The sequence below is a fragment of the Drosophila montana genome, unplaced genomic scaffold (genome assembly GCF_035044405.1).
Source record: "Drosophila montana isolate Dmon_TW-CO22-7 unplaced genomic scaffold, ASM3504440v1 contig_2964_1, whole genome shotgun sequence".
In the NCBI taxonomy this organism is placed as follows: domain Eukaryota; kingdom Metazoa; phylum Arthropoda; class Insecta; order Diptera; family Drosophilidae; genus Drosophila; species Drosophila montana.
In genome coordinates, this window is record NW_026997839.1 from 1 (window position 1) to 13383 (window position 13383).

The window sequence follows — 13383 nt, forward strand, 5'->3', positions numbered from 1 at the left end:
CGATACTTCATTTCGTAAAGTTTCACCTGGAATCCCTGCGGACGCCCTACTACAACACCCACCCTGATTTCCCATTTTTAATATTTGGTCCTTTCGTACTAAAATATTATAATTTTTTAAGATAGAAACCAACCTATTATGCTTATGCCGGTTTGAACGCAGAACTCGGTTACAAAACAGGTTGGATAGACTAAAATACCGCCAAATTTTTTAAGTTTCAAGAACTTATCTATTACTACTTAAGTATTAATATTTACATTTTAAATAATAGGGTATCTAATCCTAGTTTTTAATTAAAATTTTTAAGCTTCAATTATTTATTTTATAAAAAATTTAAATTTAAAATTTCACTTAATAAATTTAATTATTTTTAATTTAAATCAATTTAACTTTTACTAAAAAAATTCATTTGTATAATTGGTATAACCGCGATTGCTGGCACCAATTTAATCTATACTTTTTAATATTGCTATTTCTAAATTTCTTTAATTAATAAAATTAATTACTGCGATTATAATAAATATAATAATTTTTAAAATTAATATAAATTCACACAAAAATTTACATATAAATCAAATTAATAACAAATTTTTAAGCCAAAATAAAACTTTATAAATTCATTTAAAAAAAATTTATTTTTATATTAATTAATAAAATTTAATTTTAATAATTAATTTTTAAATAAATTTTAAGATAATTAAATAAATTTATAAATAAACTTATTTAATCACTAGAATCTAAAATATCAAAAATAAACCCCTATTAATTTAATTTTCATTTAAAAAAAAAAATGAAAATTAAATATTATTTTATTTTTATATATTAATTCTTAAATTTTTAAAAAATTACATAATTAAAAAACAATTCATTTCTTTAATAATATTACATTTTAGTATTATATTAATACAATTAATTAATTATATTAATAAATTTTAAAAATTACAAAATTTAATAAATTAATAAATTTAATAAATAAATTATTAAAACATAATTAATTTTAATAATGTATTTAAAAATAAAAAAAAATATAATATAAAAAATTCATTAAATAAATAATTTTAATTAAAAAATAAACACCAATAACATAATTAAATTATAGTCAATTTTAAGTCTATTAAAAAATCTTTCTATTTTTTTTTTTTTTTTGCAATTTACCAAAATATAGGTATAAAGAAAATATATCTATTTTTAAATTAATAAATTTAAAAAAAAATTTTTGTATACTAAGTCTAGATTAATAGATAATCTATATATATATAAATGTTTAATATATTATTATATAGCTAACAATTTAAATAAAAAATTTCGCAATCCAAAAATAATTACAAATATAATAAAAAAAAATCTATATTTTAAAGATTTATCTAATGATTCTTTTGATTTATATAAATTAATATAAATTTTATAAATTATTATATATTTATATATTTATATATTGTTGAAGATTTATTAATTTATATAGATCTATATAGAAATTTTTAATTATTCTTAAACATTTATATATAAAATTAAAATTACTACTAAAATGTATTATTTAATTAAAAATATTCCAATGTAAAAAATTCAAGATTTTTTTTAAAAATATTAGTAAATACAAAAAAAAAAAAAAAAAAATAGATGTGATCTTATTGTAAATGAATTGCCTGATGAAAAGGATTACCTTGATAGGGTAAATTATGTAGAATTCTACATTCATTGATTAATTTTATTGTTTTTTTTACAAAGACTTTATATTTAATAGAATTAAACTATTGCTAAAAGTATCAAAAACTTTTGTGCATCGTACACCAAAATATAAAAAGGTAAGCTAATTAAGCTACTGGGTTCATACCCCATTTATAAAGGTTCTAACCCTTTTCTTTTTAATTTTTAATAATTCTTCAAAAATTTTATTTATCACAATAATAATTATCGGAACATTAATTACGGTAACCTCTAATTCTTGGTTAGGAGCATGAATAGGTTTAGAAATTAATTTGTTATCTTTTATTCCCCTAATAAGAGATAATAATAATTTTAAATCAACTGAAGCTTCTTTAAAATATTTTTTAACCCAAGCTTTAGCTTCAACTGTTTTATTATTCTCAGTAATTTTATTAATACTAAATAACAGAATAACTATCGAAATCAATAACTCTTTTACTTCAATAATTATTTTATCAACTTTATTATTAAAAAGAGGAGCCGCCCCTTTCCATTTTTGATTCCCTAATTTAATAGAAGGTTTAACTTGAATAAATGCTCTCCTTTTAATAACATGACAAAAAATTGCCCCTTTAATACTAATTTCTTACTTAAATTTAAAAAATTTATTATTAATTAGAGTAATTTTTTCAGTAATTGTTGGGGCAATCGGAGGTTTAAATCAAACATCTTTACGAAAACTTATAGCTTTTTCTTCTATTAATCATTTAGGGTGGATATTAAGAGCATTAATAATTAATGAATCAATTTGATTAATTTATTTTTTATTTTATTCCTTTTTATCTTTTATTTTAACTTTTATATTTAATATTTTTAAATTATTTCATTTAAACCAATTATTTTCTTGGTTTATACAAAGAAAAGTTATAAAATTTACTTTATTTATAAATTTTTTATCCTTAGGAGGATTACCCCCATTTTTAGGATTTTTACCAAAATGAGTTGTAATTCAACAATTAACTTTCTGTAACCAATATTTTCAGTTAATAATTTTATTGACATCAACTTTAATTACATTATTTTTTTATCTACGAATTTGTTATTCAGCATTTATGCTAAATTACTACGAAAATAACTGGGTTATTAGCTCACAAATCAATAATTTTAGTATAAAATTATACTTAATATGTACATTTTTATCAATTTTTGGACTATTTTTAATTTCAATATTTTATTCTATATTTTAGGTTAAAGGCTTTAAGTTAAATAAAACTAATAGCCTTCAAAGCTGTAAATATAGGAAGTCCTTTAAGCCTTAGTAAAAAATTACTCCTTCAAAATTGCAGTTTGACGTCATTATTGACTATAAGACCAGATTCATTTTATGATTTAATAAAATTTACTAATCAATTGATTAAGAAGAAAATTTCTTATAAATAGATTTACAATCTATCGCCTAACTTCAGCCACTTAATCGCTTAATCGCGACAATGGTTATTCTCAACAAATCATAAAGATATTGGAACATTATATTTTATCTTCGGTGCTTGAGCAGGAATAGTAGGAACATCTTTAAGAATTTTAATTCGAGCTGAATTAGGTCACCCAGGAGCTTTAATTGGAGATGATCAAATTTATAATGTTATTGTTACTGCTCATGCTTTTGTTATAATTTTTTTCATAGTTATACCAATTATAATTGGAGGATTCGGTAATTGACTTGTACCTTTAATATTAGGAGCTCCTGATATAGCTTTCCCCCGAATAAACAATATAAGATTTTGACTATTACCTCCTGCTTTATCCTTACTTTTAGTTAGAAGAATAGTTGAAAATGGAGCTGGGACAGGATGAACCGTATACCCCCCATTATCGGCAGGAATTGCTCATGGAGGAGCTTCTGTTGATCTAGCTATTTTTTCTTTACATTTAGCTGGAATCTCTTCAATTTTAGGAGCTGTAAATTTCATTACAACTGTAATTAATATACGATCTTCGGGAATTACTTTAGACCGAATACCTTTATTTGTTTGATCAGTTGTAATTACAGCTTTATTACTACTTTTATCCTTACCAGTTTTAGCCGGAGCTATCACTATATTATTAACAGACCGAAATCTTAACACCTCATTTTTTGACCCGGCTGGTGGAGGGGATCCAATTTTATATCAACACTTATTTTGATTTTTTGGTCACCCAGAAGTTTATATTTTAATTTTACCTGGATTTGGAATAATTTCTCATATTATTAGTCAAGAATCAGGTAAAAAGGAAACTTTTGGGTCTTTAGGAATAATTTATGCAATATTAGCAATTGGATTATTAGGATTTATTGTATGAGCACATCATATATTTACAGTTGGAATAGACGTAGACACTCGAGCTTACTTCACATCAGCAACAATAATTATTGCTGTACCAACAGGTATTAAAATTTTTAGTTGACTTGCTACTTTACATGGTACACAACTTTCTTACTCTCCAGCTATTTTATGAGCTTTAGGATTTGTATTTTTATTTACAGTTGGAGGATTAACTGGAGTTGTATTAGCAAATTCATCAGTAGATATTATTTTACATGACACATACTATGTTGTTGCTCACTTTCATTATGTTTTATCAATAGGAGCTGTATTTGCTATTATAGCAGGATTTGTTCATTGATACCCTTTATTTACTGGTTTAACTATAAATAATAAGTGATTAAAAAGTCAATTTATTATTATATTTATTGGAGTAAATCTTACTTTTTTCCCCCAACATTTCCTTGGACTAGCTGGAATACCTCGTCGTTATTCTGATTACCCAGACGCTTACACAACATGAAATGTAATTTCAACTATTGGTTCATCTATTTCTTTATTAGGAATTTTATTTTTTTTCTACATTATTTGAGAAAGTTTAGTTTCTCAACGTCAGGTTATTTACCCTATTCAATTGAATTCTTCAATTGAATGATACCAAAATACTCCCCCTGCTGAACATAGATATTCTGAATTACCTTTATTAACTAATTAATTTCTAATATGGCAGATTAGTGCAATGGATTTAAGCTCCATATATAAAGGATTTTTACTTTTATTAGAAAATTAATGTCAACATGAGCTAATTTAGGTCTTCAAGATAGAGCTTCTCCTTTAATAGAACAATTAATTTTTTTTCATGACCACGCATTACTGATTTTAGTAATAATTACTGTTTTAGTAGGATATTTAATATTTATATTATTTTTTAATAATTATATTAACCGTTTTCTTTTACATGGTCAGTTAATTGAAATAATTTGAACAATTTTACCAGCTATTATTCTACTATTTATTGCATTCCCTTCCTTACGATTATTATACCTTCTTGATGAAATTAATGAACCTTCAGTAACTTTAAAAAGAATTGGTCATCAATGATACTGAAGTTATGAATATTCAGACTTTAATAATGTTGAATTTGACTCATACATAATTCCTACAAATGAAATTGCAAATGATGGATTTCGTTTATTAGATGTAGATAACCGAATTGTTTTACCTATAAATTCACAAATTCGAATTTTAGTAACTGCCGCTGATGTGATTCACTCATGAACAATCCCTGCATTAGGAGTAAAAGTTGATGGAACTCCTGGACGTTTAAATCAAACTAATTTTTTTATTAACCGCCCAGGATTATTTTACGGCCAATGTTCAGAAATTTGTGGGGCTAACCATAGTTTTATACCAATTGTAATTGAAAGAGTTCCTGTAAATTATTTTATTAAATGAATTTCTAATAATTTAAATTCTTCATTAGATGACTGAAAGCAAGTACTGGTCTCTTAAACCATTTTATAGTAAATTAGCACTTACTTCTAATGAATTAAAAAATTAGTTAAATTTATAACATTAGTATGTCAAACTAAAATTATTAAACTGTTAATATTTTTTAATTCCACAAATAGCACCTATCAAATGATTAACTTTATTTTTTATTTTTTCTATCACTTTTATTTTATTTTGTTCTATTAATTATTACGCATATATGCCTTCTTCCCCTAAATCAAATGAATTAAAAAATATTAATTTAAATTCTATAAATTGAAAATGATAACAAATTTATTTTCTGTATTTGACCCTTCAGCTATTTTTAGTTTATCATTAAATTGAATAAGTACATTTTTAGGTCTTTTAATAATTCCTTCAATTTATTGATTAATACCTTCTCGTTATAATGTATTTTGAAATACAATCTTATCAACTCTTCATAAAGAATTTAAAACTCTTTTAGGACCATCAGGTCATAATGGATCAACTTTTATTTTTATTTCTTTATTTTCTCTTATCCTTTTTAATAATTTTATAGGATTGTTTCCTTATATTTTCACAAGAACAAGTCATTTAACATTAACTCTTTCATTAGCTTTACCTTTATGATTATCTTTTATAATTTATGGATGAATTAACCACACCCAACATATATTCGCCCATTTAGTCCCTCAAGGAACTCCAGCAGTTTTAATACCTTTTATGGTTTGTATTGAAACTATCAGAAATGTAATCCGACCAGGAACTTTAGCAGTTCGACTAACTGCTAATATAATTGCAGGCCACTTATTATTAACTTTATTAGGAAATACAGGACCTTCAATATCATATATATTAGTTACTTTTTTATTGGTCGCTCAAATTGCTTTATTAGTCCTTGAATCAGCCGTTGCTATAATTCAATCTTACGTATTTGCTGTATTAAGAACTTTATATTCTAGAGAAGTTAATTAATTATTTATATATATATATATATATATATATTTATAAATAAATGTCTACACATTCAAATCACCCCTTCCATTTAGTTGATTATAGTCCATGACCATTAACAGGAGCAATTGGAGCTATAACTACTGTTTCAGGAATAATTAAATGATTTCATCAATACGACACATCTTTATTTTTTTTAGGTAATATTATTACAATTTTAACTGTTTACCAATGATGACGAGATGTTTCTCGAGAAGGAACATACCAAGGTCTTCATACTTACCCTGTAACAATTGGTTTACGATGAGGTATAATTTTATTTATTTTATCAGAAATTTTATTTTTTGTAAGTTTCTTTTGAGCATTTTTTCATAGAAGTTTATCCCCTGCAATCGAATTAGGGGCATCATGGCCTCCTGCTGGAATTATTTCTTTTAACCCTTTCCAAATTCCCCTATTAAATACTGCAATTTTATTAACATCAGGAGTTACAGTTACATGAGCTCATCATAGATTAATAGAAGGTAATCATTCACAAACTACTCAAGGATTATTTTTTACCGTTCTTTTAGGAGTTTATTTCACTATACTTCAAGCCTATGAATATATTGAAGCTCCTTTTACAATTGCTGACTCCGTTTACGGATCTACTTTTTTTATGGCTACTGGATTCCATGGAGTTCATGTTCTTATTGGAACAACATTTTTATTAATTTGTTTACTTCGACATTTAAATAATCATTTCTCTAAAAGACATCATTTTGGTTTTGAAGCAGCAGCTTGATATTGACATTTTGTTGATGTAGTTTGATTATTTTTATATATCACAATTTACTGATGAGGAGGTTAATAGATTAATTATATCAATATAGTATAAAAGTATATATGACTTCCAATCATAAGGTCTATAAATTATAGTATTGATAATTTTTTCAATTCTTGTTATTGCCTCAGTAATTATAATAATTTCATTTATTGTTATAATCTTAGCTTCAATCTTATCTAAAAAAACTTTAGTTGACCGTGAAAAAAGATCACCATTTGAATGTGGATTTGACCCTAAATCATCTTCCCGACTTCCTTTCTCTTTACGATTTTTTTTAATTACAATTATTTTTTTAATTTTTGATGTAGAAATTGCTCTTATTCTTCCTATAATTATTATTTTTAAATTTTCAAATTTAATAATTTGAACAATTACTTCAATTATTTTCATTTTAATTTTATTAATTGGTTTATACCATGAATGAAACCAAGGTATATTAAATTGATCAACTTAAAAATTATAGGGTTGTAGTTAATTATAACATTTGATTTGCATTTAAAAAGTATTGAATTTTCAATCTACCTTATTTAATAGCCCGAATATGAAGCGATATATTGCATTTAGTTTCGACCTAATCTTAGGTAATTTTACCCTTATTCTTTAATTGAAGCCAAAAAGAGGCTTATCACTGTTAATGATAGAATTGAGTAAATACTCCAATTAAGGAAGTATGGTGATCAAGTAAAAGCTGCTAACTTTTTTCTTTTAATGGTTAAATTCCATTTATACTTCTATTTATATAGTTTAAAGTAAAACTTTACATTTTCATTGTAAAAATAAAATTATTATTATTTTTATAAATTACTAAAATAAATTCACTATATTTAAAGATTAATTAATCTCCCCAACATCTTCAGTGTTGTACTCTAAGTATAAGCTATCTAAATATAAAAATAATAAAAAATTTATTAAAATTAAAATTCAAAAAACAAATAATATTAAATAAATTTTTAAATTATTATTATGAATTAAAAATAAAGTTTGAGAATAATTTATTAATTTTTGATACAAATGTTGACCCCCGAAATATTCTGATCAACCCTGATCAAATCTTTTTCTGTTGGGTATATTATTATTTTATAGTGGAACTAATAAGGAAACTCTAGCGGATTCAATGGTGCTTCTTTTATTACGCATCTGTGCGACTACATTGTTCGATAGATCGTAAGCGACAGACAGTGGTATACTTAAGAATGAATACCACGAACAGAAAACAAACGACCTAAGTGTGACCAGGATTCAAATATAAGTTGTTGCCGAAAACTTATTCATGTTTCAATACTCCTTCTCAACAATTATATACTTGAAATCTTATTAATAACAATTCATTTCCTTAATACATTTCACATGTTTGTTCTTTTGCAAATATTTACTTAGTACATCGGCAACCATATCATTAGTACATATATATTTAACATCGATCGCAATACAATAAAATAGGCTTGGTTACTATAAATACCATTTCATGCAACAATTTTTTGAGATATTGTGCTTCCCTTGCTGCGGTAGATAAGGCAATATATTCGGCTTCAGTACTGCTTAACGCCACCAGACTTTATTCGCTACCGAATGTAGTTTGTCCGGCCTGGTTATTATGGCCAAATACATCAAAGAGCCTATCTATGATTGGCCTATGATTGGTAACTCTTTTCATTTAGCATCTCGCAGTTACCGTCATCACACTTGACTTGGTGACCTGCATCCAGTGGTGTACCTACAGGCCTACACGTTGACATGCCCCGATAGTTATGCTGCCAGTCTCCCCTTCGCGCTCAATTTCTATGTCCGAGAAATGATTTAGCTGGCCGCCATCAACAACGTAAAATTCACTGGCAGTGGACGCTTTGATTTTTAACAATTCGTCTTTATTTGAGCTGGCAAGTAAAAGATCATCAACATAAACTGCAATTATATTAATTTTACCTTGCCCATTGCGTATATATACACAGGACTCGCTGACATATGGAGTTAAACCCAGTTTCCTCAAGACTGCGTACATAGCCCATAGAGATTTTTTTAGCTTCAAGACTTTATCATTGAATTCATCGCTTAGAAATCCGCCCGGCTGTTTCATATAACCTTCCTTTGAAAGTTCACTATTCAGGTAGGCAGTAGACTCGTCCATCTGATGCACATTCAACTTATGTTCGACTGCCAATGACATAACTGGAGAGAACGTCTGCGCACACCCTTTTGGCCACTAATCTTGACTTAAAGCGCTCTACATAGCCTTCCTTGTCAGTTTTTATGCCAAAAACCCATATGCCAAAAACCTTATTCGCTGGCAAATCCACAAGCTCCCATGTCTTATTGGCTTCAACTGCCTTTATATCCTTCTGAATCGATGGTGACCATTCTCGGCTCATTTCTGATTCATTTGCGTCGCTAACATTTTCAGGAATGACGATTTCCTCTGTCTTCAGCATATTCAGGTAATTATACTGCTTACCGGATCTACCTGGTTTTCCAGTTTTTATCTTTCGTGGACGCCCTGGACCACGAGCTTCACAGTTTACGGGCGTCTCATCATCATTACTTAGTGCACTCTCATGCTCGTCAGTATCTTCCTTTTCAGTATGTTGTCCTCCAATTTCAATCTTTGCCTATGTCAGCAGGACATTCTCAGCCTCAGCCTGCTGATTAACTGTTAAACAATCATTAAACAGCACTTTTTCCTTTTTATCGCTTGCAGATCCACCTAAGTTACTTTCTATAAAAATAACTTCTCTGCTTTCGATAACTTTCTTCGACTCTGGACAAAATATGCGATATGCTTTTGCTGCCATCGAATATCCAATCATTATATATTCGATTCCCTTCGGACCGAACTTATTTCTGTGCCCCTTATTTAAGACAATTACTTTTCAGCCGAAGACCTTCAAATGCGAGTCCAAACCTCTTGCCAGTCCAAACCTTAAATGATGTTTTGTTAGCCAATATCTTGGTTTCTGACCTGTTGGGTTAGTAGGCTGCAATTCTTACTGCCTCACCCTATAGTGTTTCATCTACACCCCAGTGTCCTAGCATACTTCAGGCCATCTCTACCAGTGTGCGATTTGCTCGCTCAGCAACTCTGTTTTGCTGCGGAGTGTAGGGTACCGTCAGTTGTCTTTTAATTCCGTATGCCGACAAGAATTTTTCAAATTCATGACTAACATACTCGCGCCCGTTATCGCTACTAATCGTTTTTACCTTTTTGCCGCATTGTCTCTCGGCAAACACAGCAAAGTCCTTAAACGCGCATAATATTTGGTCGGGAGACTTAAAAAAATACACAACTGTGTAACGTGAGTAATCGTCAATGAATGTTGCGAAGTACCGGATCAAACTCACTAGTTGAACCGCACGATTTTCAGATGCCTTTCACACTAATTTTACTTTTTGCGCAGGTTTCACACAGGTCATCTTTTATTTCAAAATTTTTATTGTTTGATTTTAAGCCATGCACCATCTCACCACTTGCCATTTTCCTTAAACAGGCGAGATTTAAATGGCCAAATCGATAATACCATTTCCATAACTCACTGCTGCTGCTTGAATGAGTACATGCATACATACATGGTGAAAAAATCACGCTTCAACAGACGACTAAACTACAAAACAGACACCGAAAACTGCGCTCACTTATACAGACATCTATTAAATTGTCAAACAGTTTCAATCTCCACGTCAAAGAGCACAGACGTGTAAAACAATGTATGTTTTTTAAAAAATTTTTAAATTGTTTAAGTAATTGTGTTAATTTTATTTAATGTATCTTAATGTTAATTGTTTTTTGTTTTTGTGTTAGTGCCCTGAAGGCGGTTGCCGAAAGGCAGCCGAAATATATTGGTAAAATTCAAACAAATTGCGTGTTCATTTTGTCTTGGATAAAAAAAATAATTGAGCCAGCCAAACAGACAATTATGAAATGGAAAGGTCGCCAAATACAACATCAAATAAATAAATAATATAAAAAATTAAATTAAAACAATAAATTTTTTGTCTTTAAATAAACTTTACAATTTTCAAACAAATTTAATTACAATTCTTTTAATAAATTATCTATTAATTAACCTAATTCTTACTGTTAAAATTACTAAAATATTCATATTAATGAATAAACCTTTACGAACCTCCCATCCTTTATTTAAAATCGCTAATAACGCATTAGTTGATTTACCCGCTCCTATTAACATTTCAAGATGATGAAATTTTGGATCTTTACTATTATGTTTAATTATTCAAATTTTAACTGGTTTATTTTTAACAACACACTACACCGCAGACGTAAATTTAGCTTTTAATAGAGTAAATCATATTTTTCGTGATGTAAACTATGGGTGATTATTAGGAACAATACACGCTAACGGTGCTTCTTTTTTTATACCCTTGCAGAGGGTATTATAATTTTGTCGTGAAATGTGTAACGCATAGAAGGAGACATCTCCGACCCCATAAAGTATATATATTCTTGATCAGTATCAACAGCCGAGTTGATATAGCCATGTCCGTCTGTCCGCCTGTCCGTCTGTCTGTTTCTTTGCGAATTAGTCTCAGTTTTAAAGCTATCTTTATGAAACTTTGCAGAATTCCCTCTTTTTGTAGCACGCAGTTCATATGTCAAAACCAGCTGGATCAGACCACTATATCATATAGCTGCCATAGGAACGATCGGTCGAAAAGTATGTTCTTGTATGAAAAACATTTTTGTTTATAAAGTTATCTTGACTAAACTTGGTATTTATTAGTTTTACTACGCTCCCCATATATATGCAAAATTCTATTAAGATCGGACAACTATATCATATAGCTGCCATAGGAACGATCGGTCGAAAATTAAGTTTTTGTATGGAAATTTTTATGTTTTTCAAGATATCTTGACCAAACTCGGTATTTATTAGTTTTACTAAGCTCCCCATATATATGCAAAATTCTATTAAGATCGGGCAACTATATCATATAGCTGCCATAGGAACGATCGGTCGAAAATTATGACGCAAGTGCCAGGGCGACCATCACACCCTGTTTCACCTCCAAGAACAGCGTCTCATGTCATCGCGATCTCCGGAGCGATCCCAGACAATGCGCACCACCAAGGCCCAAGTGCGACGCTCCGCGCCGCCTTCATCCGCTGGTTCCATCTCCTTGTCGACTTTAATGGAACACAAAAGGACAACCGTGCTCCCGAGAGCACTCATCCGACTTGGAAACGGCAAGGCGACCCGCGACACTCGGGCACTTTTAGACCCGTGCTGTCCGGTTAGTCTTATCGACGCATCCTTGGCAAAGGCCTCCGGGCTATCCGTCACCCGCGTCGGTAAAGACAACGCTTGCTCGGCCATTATAATGTTCCAAGACCTCTAGCTTCCAGCGAGAGGTCATCCTGCAGGTGATGCCAAATCTCCAGTATCAAACTCCAACGAAGCTCGTCAGCGAGAAACTAAATGAGCCCTTCAACAACGTTCGATTGGCAGACGATCGCTGGTTCCAGGCTCGGATATCTACCCAGATTTAATTCTCCAAAGCGTCCTGCCGAGCCATGGCGGCGCACCACTGGCTCAAAACACGGTCTTCGGGTGGATACTGTCCGGCTCCTGCGCTCACCAGTAGGAACAGAGCCACTTCCCTCTCCCCTTTTCTTTTTGCAATACTGCAAGGCGGGCGGCATGTTCACACAAGAAGTGTATCCGGCAGTCGCCATCCAACCGCCATGTAACTCCGGAACCAGTACATGGAACAGAAATTCACCTCACTTACACTAATACATTGTAATGTACTCTGAAAATACAGAACAGAAGAAAAATAACCTTCAAGCGAACAAAACGTGATTTTTTCAAACTTAATTAAGAAAATTGTGCAGAGCAGAAACGCTCCCCCAACGATACTTAATTTCGTAAAGTTCAACTGGAAGCCTGCGGACGCCCTACTACATCATTTGGTCCTTCGAGCCGGATAATTCTTCAACATCTAGCATTGGTGGATCTGCAATAAAAGGTTCCAGAAACAGCTACAAATTCAAACAAGATAAGTAGCAGTGCTCCTACCTCAACTCGTCCATTGCCAAATTTCCGGCAACTCCAGTTCGATTTATTCATATTTGTGTGTCTGAACATATTTTTTCGCTTCACATTGTCCGTGGTTAACGCGAGGGGCAATTTTATTTAAAAAATCCAAAAAAAAAAACCCTCAAATAAAATATTG

General features: G+C 29.8%; 2 protein-coding genes and 1 pseudogene across 2 annotated transcripts; all 3 read left to right on the forward strand.

Moving 5' to 3' along the window:
• Window positions 1–1811: 1811 nt before the first annotated feature.
• On the forward strand, window positions 1812–2897 carry LOC135430165 (NADH-ubiquinone oxidoreductase chain 2-like; the record flags this gene model as incomplete). Its single annotated transcript, XM_064684721.1, is given in 1 exon segment — window positions 1812–2897. A coding segment is annotated over 1 exon segment (1080 nt), but the record flags the coding sequence as incomplete, so codon positions are not given.
• A 235-nt stretch (window positions 2898–3132) lies between these two features.
• Window positions 3133–5424, forward strand: LOC135430166 (cytochrome c oxidase subunit 1-like; annotated as a pseudogene).
• LOC135430167 (cytochrome c oxidase subunit 2-like) lies at window positions 4722–5424 on the forward strand. The gene is given in 1 exon segment (XM_064684722.1): window positions 4722–5424. A coding segment is annotated over 1 exon segment (666 nt). The 5' UTR covers window positions 4722–4736; the 3' UTR covers window positions 5403–5424.
• Window positions 5425–13383: the final 7959 nt, after the last annotated feature.